This window comes from Salmo trutta, chromosome 32, assembly GCF_901001165.1.
Source record: "Salmo trutta chromosome 32, fSalTru1.1, whole genome shotgun sequence".
Lineage (NCBI taxonomy): Eukaryota > Metazoa > Chordata > Actinopteri > Salmoniformes > Salmonidae > Salmo > Salmo trutta.
Window position 1 is genome coordinate 40362873 of NC_042988.1, and position 24583 is coordinate 40387455.

Here is a 24583-nt window from a genome sequence, read left to right on the forward strand (position 1 = left end):
CCTCAGCGTAACATGGCGCCCTCCACCTCATACGCACCTCCCTGTAGTCACGGGTAGCTGGCTTACGGCTCTTCCCTGGCCTGGCCAAACTACCCGTGTGCCCCCCCCCAAAAAAATCTTGGGGCTGCCTCTCGGGTTTCCTACCCAACCGTGTTCCAGCATAACGTTCCCGTTGGTTCCTCTGTCCAGCTGCCTCCACTCTCCTGAGTGCCTCCACCTGTTCCCATGGGAGGCGATCCCTTCCGGCCAGGATCTCTTCCCAGGTGTAGGCTCCCTTGCCGTCCAGGACGTCCTCCCATGTCCATTCCTCCCTTTTTTTCTCCTGTGGCTTCCTCCTCTTCTGCTGCTTGGTCCTTTGGTGGTGGGTGGTTCTGTAACAGAAGTTGTCATGGAGAGAAGACCAAGGCGCAGCAGGTATGTGAATACTCATATTTAATTTCAAATAAGGAGTAAAGCATCCACTTAACAAAAACAATAAAGGTGACAACAGCAACAGTTCTGCAGGCTATGAAACGCAGTGCAAAAACAACCACCCACAACCCCAAAGAAAAACACACACACCTATATAGGACTTCCAATCAAAGGCAACTCAACACACCTGCCTTCAATTGGAAGTCCCAATCAACAACACAACCTTCCCATACACAAAACTGCCACGTCCTGACCCCAAAACTAAAACAATAGCTCCATTTGCTGGTCAGGACGTGACAAGAACAAACCTTCCTCAGGGTGTACTCCAGCTCCTTCAGCTGATAGGCTGGGTTTATTGACACCTGTAGAGATTAGAACAATACTTTATTATTAGGAACAATAGATCCTAACAGATAGTACATATTCATTTTAGAATCTAATCTAATAGCTCATCTTCACCAGTATGATGCCAGCCTTGGCTGTGGCGAACTGAAACAGGATCCAGTGGTATGTGTTGGGCCCCCAGACTCCTAGTCTGTCCCCTCTCTTCAGACCCAGGGCCAGGAGACCTGCAGCAGCCTGGTCAACCTGGGTAGGAGGGAGACCATGACCCAGGTAGTAATATACAGGATGATATCCCTATATGTAAAGAAGCCCAGAGCTGTACAAAGAAAGATGTTTTTGTTGCCGTAGCATCAGTCATCAAATGATTAGAACTGTGAGAATAATACATCACCGTTGTTCTGGAGTTGTGTTTCATAACGGATCTTCTAGTTGACAGGGTAACCCATCCTGTTACGTTTCAATATCAATGTTTAACCAATAACAACAACAACACTTTGACTGGACTTCCCGTAGGTTTCAAAGTCGAGCGAGACACTAAACACAATGCCTGTTGTTATGTTACCCCTCCTAAACCTCTACAATCCTGTTGTGTTACCCCTCCTAAACCTCTACAATCATGTTGTTATGTTACCCCTCCTAAACCTCTACAATCCTGTTGTGTTACCCCTCCTAAACCTCTACAATCCTGTTGTGTTACCCCTCCTAAACCTCTACAATCATGTTGTTATGTTACCCCTCCTAAACCTCTACAATCCTGTTGTGTTACCCCTCCTAAACCTCTACAATCCTGTTGTTATGTTACCCCTCCTAAACCTCTACAATCCTGTTGTGTTACCCCTCCTAAACCTCTACAATCCTGTTGTTATGTTACCCCTCCTAAACCTCTACAATCCTGTTGTGTTACCCCTCCTAAACCTCTACAATCCTGTTGTTATGTTACCCCTCCTAAACCTCTACAATCATGTTATGTTACCCCTCCTAAACCTCTACAGTCCTGTTGTTATGTTACCCCTCCTAAACCTCTACAGTCCTGTTGTTATGTTACCCCTCCTAAACCTCTATAATCATGTTGTTATGTTACCCCTCCTAAACCTCTACAATCATGTTATGTTACCCCTCCTAAACCTCTATAATCATGTTGTTATATTACCCCTCCTAAACCTCAAGTCCTGTTGTTATGTTACCCCTCCTAAACCTCTACAATCATGTTGTTGTGTTACCCCTCCTAAACCTCTAGTCCTGTTGTTATGTTACCCCTCCTAAACCTCTACAATCATGTTGTTATGTTACCCCTCCTAAACCTCTACAGTCCTGTTGTTATGTTCTCCCTCCTAAACCTCTATAATCATGTTGTTATGTTACCCCTCCTAAACCTCTACAATCATGTTATGTTACCCCTCCTAAACCTCTATAATCATGTTGTTATGTTACCCCTCCTAAACCTCTACAATCATGTTGTTGTGTTACCCCTCCTAAACCTCTACAGTCCTGTTGTTATGTTACCCCTCCTAAACCTCTACAGTCCTGTTGTTATGTTACCCCTCCTACACCTCTATAATCATGTTGTTATGTTACCCCTCCTAAACCTCTACAATCATGTTATGTTACCCCTCCTAAACCTCTATAATCATGTTGTTATGTTACCCCTCCTAAACCTCTACAATCATGTTGTTGTGTTACCCCTCCTAAACCTCTACAATCCTGTTATGTTACCCCTCCTAAACCTCTACAATCATGTTGTTATGTTACCCCTCCTAAACCTCTACAATCATGTTGTTATGTTACCCCTCCTAAACCTCTACAATCATGTTATGTTACCCCTCCTAAACCTCTACAATCATGTTGTTATGTTACCCCTCCTAAACCTCTACAGACCTGTTGTTATGTTACCCCTCCTAAACCTCTACAGTCCTATTGTTATGTTACCCCTCCTACACCTCTACAATCATGTTGTTATGTTACCCCTCCTACACCTCTACAGTCCTGTTATGTTACCCCTCTTAAACCTCTACAATCATGTTATGTTACCCCTCCTACACCTCTACAGTCATGTTATGTTACCCCTCCTAAACCTCTAGTCCTGTTGTTATGTTACCCCTCCTACACCTCTAGTCCTGTTGTTATGTTACCCCTCCTAAACCTCTAGTCCTGTTGTTATGTTACCCCTCCTAAACATCTACAATCATGTTATGTTACCCCTCCTAAACCTCTACAGTCCTGTTGTTATGTTACCGCTACTAAAACACTGCAATCATGATGTTATGTTACCCCTCCTAAACCTCTACAATCATGATGTTATGTTACCCCTCCTACACCTCTACAGTCCTATTGTTATGTTACCCCTCCTAAACCTCTATAATCATGTTGTTATGTTACCCCTCCTAAACCTCTACAGTCCTATTGTTATGTTACCGCTACTAAAACACTACAATTCCACTTCACTATGTAGTTAACCTCTACGGGATCAGTGTCCCTTTACCAGAACGGTTGTCGACCATTAGAAATGCACTGACAAATCATGCATTTATGTGCCTTAGGTGAGAAGAGGGGAAAAAGGAAATTGATTCCTGGCGTCCAAATGTGATGAAACAGATGTGAATATATAGGATGGATGTTCCCTAGTGTCAGATGTGAATATATAGGATGGATGTTCCCTAGTGTCAAATGTGAATATATAGGATAGTTGTTCCCTAGTGTCAAATGTGAATATATAGGATGGATGTTCCCTAGTGTCAGATGTGAATATATAGGATGGGTGTTCCCTAGTGTCAGATGTGAATATATAGGATGGGTGTTCCCTAGTGTCAGATGTGAATATATAGGATGGATGTTCCCTAGTGAGACTAGCTGTTCCCTGGAGACTCACGTCCTCCTGAAACTGGGAGAAGGTCTTACGGACTCCATCCTGCAGGAAGACCAGGGCCTGTCTGTGGGGCCAGCGGTCGGCTGCAGCCTGAAGACTCTGACCCACCGTCTGGCCCAGCAGGGACACTGAGGAGGCCCCATGGACGTAGCTGAAGCTCTGCCCTGGGACCATGGGGGGACTATCCACATGGAGGGATCTGTTGAGGGAGAGACGTAAACGTATTATAAGCCTTCATAAGACATTATGATGAAGACGTTCTAAAGGCCCAGCAGGGTCACTGAGGAGGTCCTATGGCTGTAGCTACAGCTCACATAAGTGTACTGCTTATAAATGTGATATGCCTTGGTTATAAATGTATTATGAACGTGGAAAGATACTACACCTTCTAAAATAGTATTCATACCCCTTGGATTTCATTCCTTACCTGCAGCTCAGTTCAGTAGCTTTGATGTGTCTGGGGGGGTTTAATACATCATCCACAGCATAATGATTAACTTGACCATGCTTAAAGAGATATCCAAAGTCTGATTTGTTATTGTTACCCATCTACCAATCCCTGCTCTTCTTTATAATGCTTTCGAAAAACTCCCTGGTCTTTGTAGTTGAATCTGTAATACTTGACTGAGGGACCTTCCAGATGTTGTATATATGGGGGACGGGTTAGTCAATCAAAAATCTTGTCAATCCCTATTATTTCACACAGAGTCCATGAAACTTATTATGTGATTTGTAAAGCCACATTTTACTCCTGATCTAATTTAGGCTGTGCTGAATACTTCTGCAATGACTATATTTTAGTCATGTAATTTTTATTACTCTTAAAAGATAAAAAATATTTTCTTCCACTTTGACAGAGTATTTTGAGTAGATTGTTGACACAAATAATGCAGTTAAATCAATTTTAATTCCACTTTGTAACACAATAAAATGTGAAGAAATCTAAGGGGTATGAATACTTTAGCAAGACAGTATATACAGAGAGAGATACACAGGGGGGTGGAAACAGACAGGGAACGGTTGGTGGACATTATCCATGACATGTCAATATAATACTGGAGTTAGTCAAACATCAGAAAGGAAACATCTGCATCCCTGACCCTAACCCGACCTCCTGTGGACCCTAACCCGACCTCCTGTGGACCCTAACCCAACCTCCTGTGGACCCTAACCCGGCCTCCTGTGGATCCTAACCCGACCTCCTGTGGACCCTAACCCGACCTCCTGTGGACCCTAACCCGACCTTCTGTGGATCCTAACCCGACCTCCTGTGGACCCTAACCTGACCTCCTGTAGACCCTAACCTGACCTCCTGTGGATCCTAACCCGACCTCCTGTGGACCCTAACCCGGCCTCCTGTGGACCCTAACCCGACCTCCTGTGGACCCTAACCCGACCTCCTGTGGATCCTAACCCGACCTCCTGTGGACCCTAACCCGACCTCCTGTGGATCCTAACCCGGCCTCCTGTGGACCCTAACCCAACCTCCTGTGGACCCTAACCCGGCCTCCTGTGGACCCTAACCTGACCTCCTGTAGACCCTAACCTGACCTCCTGTAGACCCTAACCCGACCTCCTGTGGATCCTAACCTGACCTCCTATGGAGTTCTGTGGGCTGTGGTTTCATAGTCGACCTCTCTCGGCTGTTCTGTTGGGAACCTACATAAACAGCAGGCCGCTATTAGAACAAATATGGCCCACCTCACTCACTCAATATTATTCCCATCAGGTCACAGGACATGTGAAGTCTTTCAGAGGGGAAAATGGACTACTGGATATGTGAAAAAACAAACATGTTCAGTGCCAAGACAACCACGCTGAACCCTGTTCCTTACAGCCAAGACAAAGCAGAAACTGGGCTGGACAATCCAAGTTAAAACATATTTGATTTGTAAAAAACATGTTTCTGAAAAGTAAATCTCACAAGGAAGCATTGAAAGATATACCCTCAGTCTAAATAAGTCCAGTCACATTCAGGTCCTTTAGTTTGTACTCTACAGTTGGTAAATCAAAGAAAAAACGTGGTTTGCCGAATAAGGGTGAATAAAGAGAAATAATCCAACTAGTCTAACTCTGTGGATAATCTTTACACCAACACCAAATTAGCTAGGCTGTGATAAGAGACTAGTGTGTATGACAATGATAAGAGAGTTAACCTACCTACAGCACCAGAGCCAGGTTGGGTTCCCAGGTGTCCATGTCTTCTGTAGTGAGGAGACCACCTGTAGAGGTTGTAACACAGCCCTTCTAGAGAACACACTGAGCTGTCTGAGGAGGTGAGTAGCCATGGTCTGAGGTACCAGAAGGACAGGACAGAGCAGGAGACTGGAGGGACCTTTGACTGAAGGCTTCAGGAGAGAGAATCACAATGTGTGTAGTGAAATGTTTAACTCTTGTCTAAACTGGTCTGATTGGGTATTTACAGGTTACAGGTAATGACATGGGATGTAGGCTATATAGCGCACAGTCATGTAGAGGCAACGGTTTTAGCTTGGTATGTCAGGGTGGGTTGTTTGGTGAAAAAGGAGGGTGGTCAGTACACAAAATGTTCATTTAGCGATTTTTAATATTTTTTGAAAGTATATATTTTTCTACATTTTTCTGGCTTAGACGGTGATGTGTTTGGAAATGTGTGTTAGAGGAAGCAAGCTGTGAAAAACTGAAAATAATAAGTTCATTTACTTTTAACCCTCAAGCTTCCAAAATGCTTCACTTACACTAATTGTTGTCAACAACAATGACAGAAGGAAGTGAATGGACCGCCATGGTATCCCGTCACTGAAGACTGAACAGGGCCCTCCATGGTAGCCCCTCAACGAAGACTGAACAGGGCCCTTCATGGTAGCCCGTCACCGAAGACTGAACAGGTCCCTTCATGGTAGCCCGTCACCGAAGACTGAACAGGTCCCTTCATGGTAGCCCGTCACCGAAGACTGAACAGGTCCCTTCATGGTAGCCCGTCACCGAAGACTGAACAGGGCCCTTCATGGTAGCCCGTCACCGAAGACTGAACAGGGCCCTTCATGGTAGCCCCTCAACGAAGACTGAACAGGGCCCTTCATGGTAGCCCGTCACCGAAGACTGAACAGGTCCCTTCATGGTAGCCCGTCACCGAAGACTGAACAGGGCCCTTCATGGTAGCCTGTCACCGAAGACTGAACAGGTCCCTTCATGGTAGCCCCTCACCGAAGACTGAACAGGGCCCTTCATGGTAGCCCGTCACCGAAGACTGAACAGGTCCCTTCATGGTAGCCCGTCATCGAAGACTGAAGAAGATACTTGACAACATGATTGAGTGGTCAGGGCTTTCACTGTTTGGCCCAGGTTGGGGGAAGGAAACTGTGAAAAATGAAGTTGAATTAGTCTATTTGCTTTCAAACCTCAAGTTACCAACATACTTCACCAACCATCATAGGAGCCTCACACTGAAAGGCCAAAGATGACAATTGATCAGGTAACTGATCTGGTAATTTATCAGATAATTGACCAAGTAATTGGTCAGATAATATATCAGGTAATTGATCATTTATCAGGTAACTTTCAGATAATTGATCAGTTAATTGGTCAGGTAGTTGATCAGGTAACTGATCAGATATTTGACTGATCAGGGCTTTCACTGGACACAGTCTTATGTGTTTACCAGAAAATAAAAATAAAAGTAGAAAAACTGGTCAGGTTAAAAAAGACTCAGATAAGACATGACAAGAATATAGGTTGTGAGTGACAGGACACGCTAATGGAGGCACGTCTTATAAAGTGTGTGGCAGAGTCTGGACAATATCTTAAAAAGTACACCAAATTTGACAAATAGGCTTCATGGGTAATTTTTCCAAACTGTCATTTGGCTGTCATGATGATTATTAAAACAACTGTACATCACACATTCCACAAGGTGGCGATAACGGTGAGTGGAAGGAAACGAGACAGTAGCAGGAAGTGAATGACATAAGAGCTGTATTAACAAGAACTGTTGTATTAAAGTTGAAGACCTATTCAATCCGATCCGTCCTCAAATTCAGATTATTATACAGTGATAATAAAACAAGACTGACACATGAACACAAATCAACTTACTTTTATAGAAAATGTTTAATATTCTGTAAACATTCAATATTAAATCTTCAGAAATAAGTTGACTAAAATACAAAATATTTGTATATCCTTTCATACATAAGGCTATTGTTTCATTCTCAGTTATATCAAGGCATCTAAGAAGTCACAGAGGATATTCAAAAAGGTGCAGGAATACATTCATAGCCATACTCAGTGTTGTCACGGTGACAGTGTACAAACAACCATAATCTCCTCCTAAAGCCAAAGAGTTAAAGCACTAAAAAGTTAGGTCCCCCATGTTATTGGCAGTACAATTGCCGCAATTCATGAGTAACACTGCTCTAGCACAGGGTGGTCCAACTCACTTTGCCCTGCGGGCCGCATTCAGTCTTCACCAAGGTCCGGAGTGCCGCACTTAAAATGTGTATATACTGTCTTGGCGTCAAAATTTGCTAAAATTTGCAAAATGTCTATCCATTGGTTTTCAAATTTTTGATGCTCCTTGGCTGTCTAGCTATCATTTTGATAACTGTTATTGCTGGACAGAGTGAACAGACTATAAATGTAGCTTTCATTATGATGACTGTTAGCTAACTGGACAGAGTGAAGAGACTATAAATGTAGCTTTCATTATGATGACTGTTATTGCTGGACAGATTGACGAGACTATAAATGTAGCTTTCAGTATGATGACTGTTAGCTAGCTAGATTAGAGTGAAGAGACTATATTTAGGTCCATTATCATTTCTAAATAGTTATGATTTGGTTTTAATCATTTAAAATATCGATTGAGATCGTTGTTAGTCAAAAGATTTAACAAATTCAAATATTTATTTGTGTCTACTAGTGGGCCGTATGTCAGACAGTCCTACTGTAGCGTCTACTAGTGGGCCGTATGTTAGACAGTTCTACTGTAGCGTCTACTAGTGGGCCGTATGTTATACAGTTCTACTGTAGCGTCTACTAGTGGGCCGTATGTTATACAGTTCTACTGTAGCGTCTACTAGTGGGCCGTATGTTATACAGTTCTACTGTAGCGTCTACTAGTGGGCCGTATGTTATACAGTTCTACTGTAGCGTCTACTAGTGGGCCGTATGTTATACAGTTCTACTGTAGCGTCTACTAGTGGGCCGTATGTTATACAGTTCTACTGTAGCGTCTACTAGTGGGCCGTATGTCAGACAGTCCTACTGTAGTGTCTACTAGTGGGCCGTATGTTATACAGTTCTACTGTAGCGTCTACTAGTGGGCCATATGTCATAGGCCGTATGTTATACAGTTCTACTGTAGCGTCTACTAGTGGGCCGTATGTTATACAGTTCTACTGTAGCGTCTACTAGTGGGCCGTATGTTATACAGTTCTACTGTAGCGTCTACTAGTGGGCCATATATTAGACCGTTCTACTGTAGTGTCTACTAGTGGGCCGTATGTTATACAGTTCTACTGTAGCGTCTACTAGTGGGCCGTATGTCAGACAGTTCTACTGTAGCGTCTACTAGTGGGCCATATATTAGACCGTTCTACTGTAGTGTCTACTAGTGGGCCGTATGTTATACAGTTCTACTGTAGCGTCTACTAGTGGGCCGTATGTTATACAGTTCTACTGTAGCGTCTACTAGTGGGCCATATATTAGACCGTTCTACTGTAGTGTCTACTAGTGGGCCGTATGTCAGACAGTCCTACTGTAGTGTCTACTAGACTGCTTGGTCAGCTTTTACAGCACTGTCATTCAGGGTCTGAATGAAACAGGGATGTTGTGTCATTCAGCCTCATGTGTCTGTGATGAAACAGAATATATTTATTGAAATAAAGATAATAGTGTATACTGTTGAGAGAGAGAGAGACAGAGAGAGAGAGAGAGAGAGACAGAGAGAGAGAGAGAGAGAGAGCATGTGACAGAGTGTGTCTTCCAAATCCAGACTAAATCTGTGTGCAAACTCTGTGTTGTGAATGCCTGGGTACGTACGTACACACATAGAATCACAGTGATGATAACAGTAGTGTATGTGTAACCTCCCAGTTCTTCCCTCTGAAGGCAGCAGACAGCAGGCACCACAGAGATCCTATCCTTCATTGATTCATCATAGTGAGGCGTTACACAGTGAGCAGTTCCTGTGATATGCTGCAGCTCCTACAGGCCAAGGCTCGTGGAAGGCTACCTCCTTACTTCATTCTGATTCTAGATGTAATTCTATGGCAGGCAGCTAGACAGTTTGTCTTACTGGGTTACACACGTGCATATTAGTACGTCACACGTTGGTGACACGAACAGTGTCCGCTGCTCTCCCTCCCTGTGTAGAAGGAACATGGCTGTACTGGCAGTCAGGGACTAGGCTGATGGCAGGTTTCTGTTGGTACGCAGCAGGAGGACCTGCTCTCTTCTTCTCTTCCCTCTTCTTCTGTCTGTCCAGATAGTAGAACGCTCCAATGAGGAAGAGGCCAGAGGAGGAGACAGTCCCACTGCAGGCATAGAACACATAAGAGTAGTGTCCTGTATTGTCCACCAACATTCCTGGAAGAGAGGGACATGGCAACAGGCACAGCATTAGAAAAGACTTGGGTAACACTTAATTTGAAGGGTACCGACATTACCATGTCATAACACGTTCATAACCACACAAAACAGCTCATAAGCATTTCCTAGAAGGCTTGTATCAACAACCACATGTGGTGCTATAACAGTGAAAGAACAGCTATATTTAAGCGTGTCAGTGTGTGTCCTAATAACACATTCCTCTGAACTGGATCCTAGTTCAGTACAGCTCTGCCAGGACCCACTGAGCACAGGGCTAGTCGGCTACTACCAGGCGTTGACATTAGAGTTGCCATGGCGCTGGAAACCAGAGACCACCTTAGGAGTTCAGCAGCGGTACACTAGGCCACGCCCTCTGCCCTGAACACACACGCAAGTACATGCTCGCATGCATAAATTCTCTCTCTCTAGCATATTCAAACACACACACACACACACATTGTGGAAACCAGGGCACATGACCCATTCACATCCCCAGCTAGACATGGGAATCCAGTGGAAAGAACATTCCATTTCCCTGTGTGACAAAACTCATAACTTCCCCAGTCCTCATATAACAGGTTTATACTGGGCATAACTCATAGCCTCCCCAGTCCTCACATAACAGGTTTATACTGGGCATAACTCATAGCCTCCCCAGTCCTCACATAACATGTTTATACTAGGCATAACTCATAGCCTCCTCAGTCCTCACATAACATAACATGTTTATACTGGGCATAACTCATAGCCTCCTCAGTCCTCACATAACATAACATGTTTATACTGGGCATAACTCATACCCTCCCCAGTCCTCACATAACATAACAGGTTTATCCTGGGCATAACTCATACCCTCCCCAGTCCTCACATAACATAACAGGTTTATCCTGGGCATAACTCATACCCTCCCCAGTCCTCATATAACATGTTTATCCTGGGCATAACTCATACCCTCCCCAGTCCTCACATAACATAACAGGTTTATACTGGGCATAACTCATACCCTCCCCAGTCCTCACATAACATAACATGTTTATTCTGGGCATAACTCATAGCCTCCCCAGTCCTCACATAACATAACAGGTTTATACTGGGCATAACTCATAGCCTCCCCAGTAGAGGTCGACCGATTATGATTTTCAACACCGATACCGATTATTGGAGGGTCAAAAACCGCGCTACCGATTAATCGGCCGATTATTATTATGCTTTTTTAATATGTATATATATACACACACACACACACACACACAAACACACACACACACACACACACACACACACACACACACACACACACACACACACACAGCTCTGAAATGACAACGATACTGAAGAGTCTGCTTAGGAGACAAATACTCTCAACTGTTTGAATAATAAAAATAGAGTTTAAGTTACCTGTGATGAATGCTGAAAACAAAAACTGTAATTTCTATATGCAGGAAATCCTATTTTAATAATGGGCACGGTAAGAATTGACTACCAAAGTGCGAGTCACAATTCCCATGACACCTTCTAGCAAAATCTGAAAAGCGGTTCCTTCATTTATTCCATAGGATATTTTTAGATTAACTTAAAATAAGGTCTGTGTTTGGTTTAGGCTTACACCACCTTGCCAATTTTATAACTGTGTAGATATCCATAGGATATAACTCTGATCAATATAAGCGAAGATCATTTTTTGTGTAGAGTGGATTTATGAAAATATGTTGACAAACGTTACCTAGTGAGATTTACACGGGTATCAAAACGCCGAGGCGGTTTAAGCACAAAACACAGACCTTATTTGAAGTAGATCAAGACATTCTCTATGGAAGACATGAACGGTAAAATAACGAAGGAACCCCTTTCAAGTTCAGCCGCAAGTTATTACAGGAATTATGACGCGTCGACTATTTCTCTCTAAACCATATATCTTTGACTATTACGAGCCTGCTGCTGCCTACCACCGCTCAGTCAGACTGCTCTATCAAATATCAAATCATAGACTTAACTATAATATAATAAACCTTAGGTCATTAATATGGTCAAATCCGGAAACTATCATCTCGAAAACATTATTCTTTCAGTGAAATACGGAACCGTTCTGTATTTTATCTAAAGGGTGGCATCCATAAGTCTAAATATTCCTGTTACATCGCACAACCTACAATGTTATTTCATAGTTCCGTAAAATTCTGGCAAATTAGTTCGCAACGAGCCAGATTCTGTATACCTTGATTCTGCGTGCAACGAACGCAAGAGAACTGTCACAATTTCACCTGGTTAATATTGCCTGCTAACCTGGATTTCTTTTAGCTAAATATGCAGGTTTAAAAATATATACTTCTGTGTATTGATTTATAAGAAAGGCATTGATGTTTATGGTTAGGTACAGTCGTGCAACGATTGTGCTTTTTTTCGCAAATGCGCTTTTGTTAAATCATCCCCGTTTGGCGAAGTCTGCTGTCTTTGTTAGGAAGAAATAGTCTTCACAGTTCGCAACAAGCCAGGCGGCCCAAACTGCTGCATATACCCTGACTCTGTTTGCAAGAGAAGTGACACATTTTCCCTAGTTAAAAGAAATTCATGTTAGCAGGCAATATTAACTAAATATGCAGGTTTAAAAATATATACTTGTGTATTGATTTTAAGAAAGACATTGATGTTTATGGTTAGGTACACGTCGGAGCAAAGACAGTCCTTTTTCGCGAATGCGCACCACATCGATTATATGCAAAGCAGGACAGGCTAGATAAACTAGTAATATCATCAACCATGTGTAGTTAACTAGTGTTTATGATTGATTGATTGTTTTTTTATAAGATAAGTTTAATGCTAGCTAGCAACTTACCTTGGCAACGTAAAGCAGGTGGTTAGAGCGTTGGGCTAGTTAACGTAAGGTTGCATCCCCAAGCTGACAAGTTCAAATCTGTCGTTCTGCCCCTGATCAAGGCAGTTAACCCACCGTTCCTAGGCGTCATTGAAAATAAGAATGTGTTCTTAACTGACTTGCCTAGTTAAATAAAGGTTTAAAAAAAAAAAAAAACATAACATTTTTTTTTTTTTTATCGTCAAATCGGTGCCCAAAAATACCGATTACCGATTGTTATGAAAACTTGAAGTCGGCTCTAATTAATCGGCCATTCCAATTAATCGGTCGACCTCTACTCCCCAGTCCTCACATAACATAACAGGTTTATCCTGGGCATAACTTGACAAGAACCTTAACATGTAGGTCTATATGAGTCACTGTGTCCACCAAACCACCACCTGTTGTTATGCTGACCACCTACTGACCAACAATGATACAACTAGACTGTAGATAACATGCAGTAGGGGAAGTCATTGATTCTGTACCACAGACAAAGAATCCACACATAGGATTTGAACAGATGCCATAGACTAGATGACCATACTGTACCAAACACTTTATTAGTTAGATTTTTTACTTATCTAGTTTTTACTTAACACTTATTTTTCTTAAAAACTGCATTGTTGGTTAAGGGCTTGTAAGTAAGCATTTCACTGTAAGGTCTACACCTGTTGTATTCGGTGCATTTAGATAAATAGAATTGGATTTGATTTGAAACATATTGTAATGGGGAAATTCTGACCACTGGTGTACCACCCCACCATATAGCCTCCACGGTGGGGTACCACACCCCCCTATAGCCCCCACAGTGGCGTACCACCCCCCTATAGCCCCCACAGTAGTGTACCACACCCCGCTATAGCCCCCACAGTGGCGTACCACACCCCCCTATAGCCCCCACAGTGGCGTACCACACCCCCCTATAGCCTCCACAGTGGCGTGCCCCTCCCCCCTACTCCCCAGATAGCATATGAACATGTCATAAGCCATGTAAAAATAAAATTAGCTGTAAAACTGAAAATGTTTATCTTTGTCCCATGGAAAAATGTATAGTAGTACAATCGTGACAGGCGCTATACACACAGTACCTGCTAGCGGCGGTCCAATCAGCAGTGTTCCACTCTCTAACATACTGATGAGACCCAGGGCAGAGGGGAACCGGCTCATCTCCACCGTTTCCATCAGCACCGTGAAGAGCAGAGAGCCAATCACAGACATGGACAGACCAAAGATGACCACGTAGATCAGGAGCACGGGGAAGGTGGCAGCCGCACCACAGATACTGTTACTCAGCCCGTTGACCAGGAGGGCTACCGCAAACACATACACAAAACAGCCACTGCCCCTGAGAGGAGGAGGAAGAGGAGGAGGAGGAGAAGGAATGGAAGACCAATTTATTATCCATTTTCATATCACATCATTTTTTATGAAATGTTTTCTTGCTTGGGATTCGAACCAGCAACCCTCCGGTCCAGTTGCTGACCCACTCCTAACCTCTAACATCCAGGCTACAGTACCTGAAGCGCGGCAGGCCGAAGAAGACAGCCGCCACGGGTCTCACAGCAATGTTAACTAGGCCCAGTATGGCCATCAGTAGCGCGGCTCGGTCCTGTTCCATACCATTGGCTGTAGCATAGGGCACCAGGTAGACCAGGGGAACTACAAACCCCAACATCATCCATGTCACTCCCAGGGCATAGGCACGGTAACGAGGGTTACTGACCAACAGGTCAAAGGCCATGTGTCTCCGTAGGAACACGACAAGGTCACTGAGCGCTGTCCTAAGTCTTGCCTTAAGTCCCTCCTTCTCCTGTTGTAGAGGACCTTTGATTGGTTGCTTGCTGAGCCCCTGGGCAGCCTTGTTAGTGAGTGTCCTCTGGGCTCCACTGTGTTTAGCCCCCAGGGGCCTCATGACAGCCCCACACACGCAGCAGTTCAACAGCAGCCCTCCCAGGACCAGGAAGCTGCCTCTCCAGCCAAACTGGCCCAGCAGGAAGTTGGCCAGCAGGGGTAAGGTGCTGAGGCCCAGGGCCGTGCCAGTGGACGACAGGGCATTGGCAAACGCCCGCCGCCTCAAAAAGTAGTGGCCCATCATGGTCACAGAGGGCTGGAAGGACAGGCAGAACCCCAACCCTGTATGTGGAGGACAGAGGAGGACAGAGGAGGACAGAGGAGGACAGAGGAGGACAGAGGAGGACAGAGGAACTGATGAGGATGACACATAATGCCCCATAGAAAGAAGGAGAGACGTCTTATATTGGGGGGTTTATAGTGTGTGTGTGTGTGTGTGTGTGTGTGTGTGTGTGTGTGTGTGTGTGTGTGTGTGTGTGTGTGTGTGTGTGTGTGTGTGTGTGTGTGTGTGTGTGTGTGTGTGTGTGTGTGCGCGTGCGCGCGCGCCCTCTGACCTGCGATGATGCTGGTGATGTAGAGTTCTGTGATGGTTCTGGCCAGGGCGCTGACCACCATGCCTAGTCCACTCAGAACCCCTCCCACCATCACCGTTACCCGGCAACCAAAGCGTTCCACGAGCACGCTGCATAGTGGACCTGGAGAGACAGGAAAACAATGTCCAATCACAATACACACACACACCACACCACACACACCTGGAGAGACAGGAAAACAATGTCCAATCACAATACACACACACACACACACACACACACACACACACACACACACACACACACACACACATACACACACACACCACACCACACACACCTGGAGAGACAGGAAAACAATGTCCAATCACAATACACACACACACACACCACACCACACACACCTGGAGAGACAGGAAAACAATGTCCAATCACAATACACACACACACACACACACACACACATATACACACACACACCACACCACACACACCTGGAGAGACAGGAAAACAATGTTCAATCACAATACACACACATACACACACCACACTACACACACACACCACACACCTGGAGAGACAGGAAACAATGTTCAATCAAAATACACACACACACACACACACCAAAAACATACAATGGACTTATTAGCATATCAGATCACCCTAATTAGCATCATCATTGCATTATCACTGAACATGGAACAATAGTCTGCAAAAAGAGGACAGGACGCTGTTTATTTCCACTAAAACACAGCTGCTGAAACCCACTCTGTAACGTCGTTCAGCAGACACTTCCTCCCAATGCTGGGAACGTCTGGTGGACCAAAGCTTCAAACTAAAAAACTACAAATCAGTTCACTCCCCAGTCGGCCAGACTTGTTAGTTGGTGTTACAGGCTTATGTATATGTGCTAACCACAATTAGCCTGGGAAAAGGTCACGAGGTTACCCAGACTGTGATAGGTGGCTATGTGTACAGGCTCTTACAATAATGTGATCAGAAACACATGATCTGAATGACCATCTTCCAGCTCTTCAATCCAACTCTCCAAGACAGACCAAAGCTTACAGGAGTACCTATCAGGCTAATTGATTCAAACGAACATGAGATTCAGAGTACTGAGAACTGAGAACTCTTGGTACTGTCTTTGATGTGGGAATAATGAGTCCATTCTTTGTGCCGTCTCATCTGTGCTCTTGTGTCATGATAATGTCTGCTCCAGTCATGTGGTCTAGTCTGGTCTCTGTCATGATAATGTCTGCTCCAGTCATGTGGTCTAGTCTGGTCTCTGTCATGATAATGTCTGCTCCAGTCTTGTGGTCCAGTCTGGTCTCTGTCATGATAATGTCTGCTCCAGTCTTGTGGTCTAGTTTGGTCTCTGTCATGATAATGTCTGCTCCAGTCTTGTGGTCCAGTCTGGTCTCTGTCATGATAATGTCTGCTCCAGTCTTGTGGTCCAGTCTGGTCTCTGTCATGATAATGTCTGCTCCAGTCATGTGGTCCAGTCTGGTCTCTGTCATGATAATGTCTGCTCCAGTCATGTGGTCCAGTCTGGTCTCTGTCATGATAATGTCTGCTCCAGTCATGTGGTCCAGTCTGGTCTCTGTCATGATAATGTCTGCTCCAGTCTTGTGGTCCAGTCTGGTCTCTGTCATGATAATGTCTGCTCCAGTCATGTGGTCTAGTCTGGTCTATGTCATGATAATGTCTGCTCCAGTCTTGTGGTCCAGTCTGGTCTCTGTCATGATAATGTCTGCTCCAGTCTTGTGGTCCAGTCTGGTCTCTGTCATGATAATGTCTGCTCCAGTCATGTGGTCTAGTCTGGTCTCTGTCATGATAATGTCTGCTCCAGTCTTGTGGTCCAGTCTGGTCTCTGTCATGATAATGTCTGCTCCAGTCATGTGGTCCAGTCTGGTCTCTGTCATGATAATGTCTGCTCCAGTCATGTGGTCTAGTCTGGTCTCTAAGAATGTTCCTTAGTCCTGGGTGAACCCTATCCCTCCCTCCCTCCCTCCAGCTCTTTCTTAGTCTCCCTAGGCAGACGGGTTGCCTCCCACATGAACAGTGTTCTGACATATGCTTTGGCCCTGGGACTTCCGAGGCTATTTCTGAAACTATCCTTCAATCCATCCTCCATCTTACTTATAATCCAAGATGGCGTAGCTGTCAGACGTCTTTGTCCTTCGTCTTGTCGTGTCCCATGTGTATATATATATATATATATATTTACATATTTTCTTCGCATATCTTTTTATATATTTTTCTCTAAAAACTCAACCTCAAAACACTCTCCTGCAACCTGCCTCACCAATTAAAAAAAAAAGTGGCTAACGTTGGAGTTCAGCTAGCCACGGTTGGCGGTCATCAGCTATCCCTTAGCTCGAAAAGCTATCGGCAGTTTTATACAGCGTGACTCAGACCAGAGCATACCGGACCTATTTTCTCTCCATATCCCCGGATTTCTACCGCAGGCTCTGGACATTTACACCTGGATCTTGCAGCTAGCTAGCTGCTACCCGAGTGACTATTGGCTAACGTCGGTCCCGGAGCTAACATCAATTATTCCGGAGCTAGCCAGCTGAAGAGTATCATCAGCCACTCCTGGGCTACTATCACCTATCCGGACCCGTTTTAATGCCGATGCAGAGCCCCATCGGGCCTTCACGACTGGACTACCAACGTTATCTGCCCGAGGGAGTTATCCAACTGGCCCCTCCGTCGCGACGTAACCTGAACACCCATCTGCGGCCCGCTAATCGTTAGCTGTCTTATCGGCTGCTATCTGAATAGGTCTATCGGACAATTTTCTTGGGCCACTATAACTATAACTATTTTGCCAATTGGACTGGTCCCCCCACCACATGGAACCCCACTAATCTACAGACGGAAACGCACGAGGTGGCTAAAAACAGAGCTCCCTCCATTTTCCACCAGCTTGCTACCTATGGCCCGGCTAGCTGTCTGGATCCCACGGGACCCTTATGATCACTCGGCTAAGCATGCCTCTCCATAATGTCAATATGCCTTGTCCATTGCTGTTCTGGTTAGTGTTTATTGGCTTATTTCACTGTAGATCCTTTAGCCCTGCTCATTATACCTTATCCAACCTTTCAGTTCCACCACCCACACATGCTATGACATCTTCTGGTTTCAATGATGTTTCTTGAGACAATATCTCTCTCATCATCACTCAATGCCTAGGTTTACCTCCACTGTATTCACATCCTACCATACCTTCGTCTGTACATTATACCTTGAAGCTATTTTATCATCCCCAGAAACCTGCTCCTTTTACTCTCTATTCTGGGCGTCATAGACGACCAATTCCCATAGCTTTTAGCCGTACCCTTATCCTACTCCTCTGTTCCTCTGGTGATGTAGAGGTGAATCCAGGCCCTGCAGTGCCTAGCTCCACTCCTATTCCCCAGGCGCTCTCTTTTGATGACTTCTGTAACTGTAAAAGCCTTGGTTTCTTGCATGTTAACATTAGAAGCCTTCTCCCTAAGTTTGTTTTATTCACTGCTTTAGCACACTCTGCCAACCCTGATGTCCTAGCCGTGTCTGAATCCTGGCTTAGGAAGTCCACCAAAAACTCTGAAATCTTCATCCCTAACTACAACATATTCAGACAAGATAGAATGGCCAAAGGGGGCGGTGTTGCAATCTACTGCAGAGATAGCCTGCAGAGTTCTGTCCTACTATCCAGGTCTGTACCCAAACAATTTGAATTTCTGCTTTTAAAAATCCATCTCTCTAAAAACAAGTCTCTCACCATTGCCGCCTGCTATAGACCACCCTCTGCCCCCAGCTGTGCTCTGGACACCATATGTGAACTGATTGCCTCCCATCTATCTTCAAAGCTCGTGCTGCTAGGTGACCTAAACTGGGACATGCTTAACACCCCAGTCATCCTACAATCTAAGCTTGATGCCCTCAATCTCACACAAATTATCAATGAACCTACCAGGTACCACCTCAAAGCCTTAAACACGGGCACCCTCATAGATACCATCCTAACCAATTTGCCCTCTAAATACACCTCTGCTGTTTTCAACCAAGATCTCAGCGATCACTGCCTCATTGCCTGCATCCGTAATGGGTCAGCGGTCAAACGACCTCCACTCATCTCTGTCAAACGCTCCCTGAAACACTTCAGCGAGCAAGCCTTTCTAATCGACCTGGCCCGGATATCCTGGATGGATATTGACCTCATCCCGTCAGTAGAGGATGCCTGGTTATTTTTTTTTAAATGCCTTCCTCACCATCTTAAATAAGCATGCCCCATTCAAGAAATTTAGAACCAGGAACAGATATAGCCCTTGGTTCTCTCCAGGCCTGACTGCCCTTAACCAATACAAAAACATCCTGTGGCGTTCTGCATTAGCATCGAACAAACCCCGTGATATGCAACTTTTCAGGGAAGTTAGAAACCAATATACACAGGCAGTTAGAAAAGCCAAGGCTAGCTTTTTCAAGCAGAAATTTGCTTCCTGCAACACAAACTCAAAAAAGTTCTGGGACACTGTAAAGTCCATGGAGAATAAGAACACCTCCTCCCAGCTGCCCACTGCATTGAGGATAGGAAACTCTGTCACCTCCAATAAATCCACTATAATTGAGAATTTCAATAAGCATTTTTCTACGGCTGGCCATGCTTTCCACCTGGCTACCCCTACCGCGGTCAACAGCACTGCACCCCCCACAGCTACTCGCCCAAGCCTTTCTCATTTCTCCTTCTCCCAAATCCAGTCAGCTGATGTTCTGAAAGAGCTGCAAAATCTGGACCCCAACAAATCAGCCGGGCTAGACAATCTGGACCCTTTCTTTCTAAAATTATCTGCCGAAATTGTTGCAACCCCTATTACTAGACTGTTCAACCTCTCTTTCGTGTCGTCTGAGATTCCAAAAGGTTGGAAAGCAGCTGCTGTCATCCCCCTCTTCAAAGAAGTAGACACTCTTGACCCAAACTGCTACAGACCTATATCTATCCTACCCTGCCTTTCTAAGGTCTTCGAAAGCCAAGTCAACAAACAGATTACCGACCATTTCGAATCGCACCGCACCTTCTCCGTTATGCAATCTGGTTTCAGAGCTGGTCATGGGTGCACCTCAGCCACGCTCAAGGTCCTAAACGATATCGTAACCGCCATCGATAAGAAACAATACTGTGCTGCCGTATTCATTGACCTGCCCAAGGCTTTCGACTCTGTCAATCACCACATCCTCATCGGCAGACTCAATAGCCTTGGTTTCTCAAATGATTGCCTCGCCTGGTTCACCAACTACTTCTCTGATAGAGTTCAATGTGCCAAATCAGATGGCCTGTTGTCCGGGCCTCTGGTAGTCTCTATGGTGGTGCCACAGGGTTCAATTCTTGGGCCAACTCTTTTCTCTGTATACATCCATGATGTCGCTCTTGCTGCTGGTGAGTCTCTGATCCACCTCTACGCAGACGACACCGTTCTGTATACTTCTGGCCATTCTTTGGACCCTGTGTTAACAACCCTCCAGACGAGCTTCAATGCCATACAACTCTCCTTCCGTGGCCTCCAACTGCTCTTAAATACTAGTAAAACTAAATGCATGCTCTTCAACTGATCGCTGCCCGTACCTGCCCGCCCGTCCAGCATCACTACTCTGGACGGTTCTTACTTAGAATATGTGGACAACCTCAAATACCAAGGTGTCTGGTTAGACTGTAAGCTGTCCTTCCAGACTCACATCAAACATCTCCAATCCAAAGTTAAATCTAGAATTGGCTTCCTATTTCGCAACAAAGCATCCTTCACTCATGTCAATTTACTGTACTTGGGAACTGTTCAATTTCTGTGAACCCAACTTTTAATCTCCATTGTGTAGAATGGCCTCTTAAAATATGTAAAACTGCCTAGGTAAAGAATTGGGAAATTTCCATCACTACTTTTAGCGATGTCATTTACAAAATAGCCTCTAATACCCTACTCGATAATCTGGATGCAGTCGATCACAGTGCCATCCGTTTTGTCACCAAAGCCCCATATACTACCCACCACTGCGACCTGTACGCTCTCGTTGGCTGGCCTTCACTTCATAATCGTCGCCAAACCCACTGGCTCCAGGTCATCTACAAGACCCTGCTAGGTAAAGTCCCCCCTTATCTCAGCTCACTGGTCACCATAGCAGCACCCACCTGTAACACGCGCTCCAGCAGGTATATCTCTCTGGTCACCCCCAAAGCCAATTCCTCCTTTGGCCGTCTCTCCTTCCAGTTCTCTGCTGCCAATGACTGGAACGAACTTCAAAAATCTCTGAAACTGGAAACACTTATCTCCCTCACTAGCTTTAAGCACCAGCTGTCAGAGCAGCTCACTGCACCTGTACATAGCCCATCTATAATTTAGCCCAAACAACTACCCCTTCCCCTACTGTATTTATTTCTTTATTTATTTTGTTCCTTTGCACCCCATTATTTTGATTTCTACGTTGCACTTTCTTCCACTACAAATCTACCATTCCAGTGTTTTACTTGCTATATTGTATTTACTTTGCCACCATGGCCTTTTTTGCCTTTACCTCCCTTACCTCACCTCATTTGCTCACATTGTATATAGACTTATTTTTCTACTGTATTATTGACTGTATGTTTGCTTTACTCCATGTGTAACTCTGTGTTGTTGTATGAGTCGAACTGCTTTGCTTTATCTTGGCCAGGTCGCAATTGTAAATGAGAACTTGCCTACCTGGTTAAATAAAGGTGAAATAAAAAAATAAAAAAAATAAAATATCTATTTCTCCCTCCATACCCCCTCCGTCTCTCCCCCTGTCCCTCCTTCCATCTCTCCCTCCATCCACACTCCATCTCTCCCTCTGTCGCTACAACCATCCCTCCCTTTCATCTCTCCCTCCGTCTCCTCCAGATTAATTAGGTTAAAACCAACCCTGTCCACTGGAAAATCATTGCAGCCTTGAATATCATAATATCTTGGTCCAACTGAAAAAAATCCCCAGTTTGACACACAAGCACTACAGTCATTTTCCCAATATGACACATGATGCTGGTTCTCATCAGTTGATGACTAAAAGCACTGCTAGCCTAGAACACATACTTACATTTGAGTCATTTAGCAGACGCTCTTATCCAGAGCAACTTACAGTGGTGAGAGCATACATTTCCATACTGGTTCCACGTGGGAATCAAACCAACAACCCTGGCGTTGCAAGCACCATGCTCTACCAACTGAGCCACACCAGACCACACACATATTTAACCTTTGACAACTAGAAATGAAGAACGCTGACATTACGCAACAATAATTACATGAATTCAGAATTTACAGTCATGACATTGGATAAACTGGAGGTCTAATATCGATGGATCAACTGGAGGTCTAATATCGATGGATCAACTGGAGGTCTAATATCGATGGATCAACTGGAGGTCTAATATCGATGGATCAACTGGAGGTCTAATATCGATGGATCAACTGGAGTTCTAATATCGATGGATCAACTGGCGGTCTAATATCGATGGATCAACTGCCGGTCTAATATCGATGGATCAACAGGCGGTCTAATATCGATGGATCAACTGGCGGTCTAATATCGATGGATCAACAGGCGGTCTAATATCGATGGATCAACTGGCGGTCTAATATCGATGGATCAACTGGAGGTCTAATATCGATGGATCAACTGGAGGTTTAATATCGATAGATCAACTGGAGGTCTAATATCGATGGATCAACTGGAGGTCTAATATCGATGGATCAACTGGAGGTCTAATATCGATGGATCAACTGGAGGTCTAATATCGATGGATCAACTGGAGGTCTAATATCGATGGATCAACTGGAGGTCTAATATCGATGGATCAACTGGCGGTCTAATATCGATGGATCAACTGGCGGTCTAATATCGATGGATCAACAGGCGGTCTAATATCGATGGATCAACTGGCGGTCTAATATCGATGGATCAACTGGAGGTTTAATATCGATGGATCAACTGGCGGTCTAATATCGATGGATCAACTGGAGGTCTAATATCGATGGATCAACTGGCGGTCTAATATCGATGGATCAACTGGAGGTTTAATATCGATGGATCAACTGGAGGTTTAATATCGATGGATCAACTGGAGGTTTAATATCGATGGATCAACTGGAGGTCTAATATCGATGGATCAACTGGAGGTTTAATATCGATGGATCAACTGGAGGTCTAATATCGATGGATCAACTGGAGGTTTAATATCGATGGATCAACTGGAGGTCTAATATCGATGGATCAACTGGAGGTCTAATATCGATGGGTCAACTGGAGATTTACACTATCATATTACTTCAGTGAATCACCATTTAATGTTCCTCTTGGCTTTAGTCCTCCTCAGCAGGAAGAGAAAGAGGAGGAACAGTAGGGAGGGAGGGTCAGGGTGATAGAAAGAGGAGGAACGGGAGGGAGGGAGGGTCAGGGTGATAGAAAGAGAAGGAATTAGAGGGAGGGAGAGTCAGGGTGATAGAAAGAGGAGGAATGAGAGGGAGGGAGAGAGGCTGATAGAAAGAGGAGGAACAGTAGGGAGGGAGGGTCAGGGTGATAGAAAGAGGAGGAATGAGAGGGAGGGAGGGTCAGGGTGATAGAAAGAGGAGGAATGAGAAGGAGGGAGGGTCAGGGTGATAGAAAGAGGAGGAATGAGAGGGAGGGAGAGAGGCTGATAGAAAGAGGAGGAACGGGAGGGAGGGGTCAGGGTGATTGAAAGAGGAGGAATGAGAGGGAGGGAGAGAGGCTGATAGAAAGAGGAGGAACGGGAGGGAGGGTCAGGGTGATTGAAAGAGGAGGAATGAGAGGGAGGGAGGGTCAGGGTGATTGAAAGAGGAGGAATGAGAGGGAGGGAGAGATAGGCTGATAGAAAGAGGAGGAACAGTAGGGAGGGAGGGTCAGGGTGATAGAAAGAGGAGGAATGAGAGGGAGGGAGGGTCAGGGTGATAGAAAGAGGAGGAATGAGAAGGAGGGAGGGTCAGGGTAATTGAAAGAGGAGGAATGAGAGAGAGGGAGGGAGGGTCAGGGTGATTGAAAGAGGAGGAATTAGAGGGAAGGAGGGTCAGGGTGATTGAAAGAGGAGGAATTAGAGGGAAGGAGGGTCAGGGTGATTGAAAGAGGAGGAATTAGAGGGAGGGAGG

The 24583-nt window shown here is 44.8% G+C and overlaps 2 protein-coding genes across 4 annotated transcripts in view; both read right to left on the reverse strand.

Moving 5' to 3' along the window:
- LOC115171899 (acyl-CoA synthetase family member 2, mitochondrial) overlaps positions 1-5937 on the reverse strand; it is a 24722-nt gene extending 18785 nt beyond the window's left edge. Inside the window, exons 1-4 of the mRNA XM_029729102.1 lie at positions 5780-5937; positions 3623-3818; positions 871-999; positions 720-773 (exon numbers count right to left, since the gene is read on the reverse strand). Coding sequence (XP_029584962.1) covers positions 720-773; positions 871-999; positions 3623-3818; positions 5780-5907 — 507 coding nt within the window. The 5' untranslated portion in view covers positions 5908-5937. The remainder of the gene's footprint in view (positions 1-719; positions 774-870; positions 1000-3622; positions 3819-5779) is intronic.
- A 1752-nt stretch (positions 5938-7689) lies between these two features.
- slc16a5b (solute carrier family 16 member 5b) overlaps positions 7690-24583 on the reverse strand; it is a 21380-nt gene continuing 4486 nt past the window's right edge. For all 3 annotated transcript variants that reach the window (XM_029729106.1, XM_029729103.1, XM_029729104.1), the window contains exons 3-6: positions 15450-15590; positions 14562-15177; positions 14133-14389; positions 7690-10187 (exon numbers count right to left, since the gene is read on the reverse strand). In XM_029729106.1, the coding sequence (XP_029584966.1) occupies positions 9925-10187; positions 14133-14389; positions 14562-15177; positions 15450-15590 (1277 nt within the window). In that variant the 3' untranslated portion in view covers positions 7690-9924. The remainder of the gene's footprint in view (positions 10188-14132; positions 14390-14561; positions 15178-15449; positions 15591-24583) is intronic.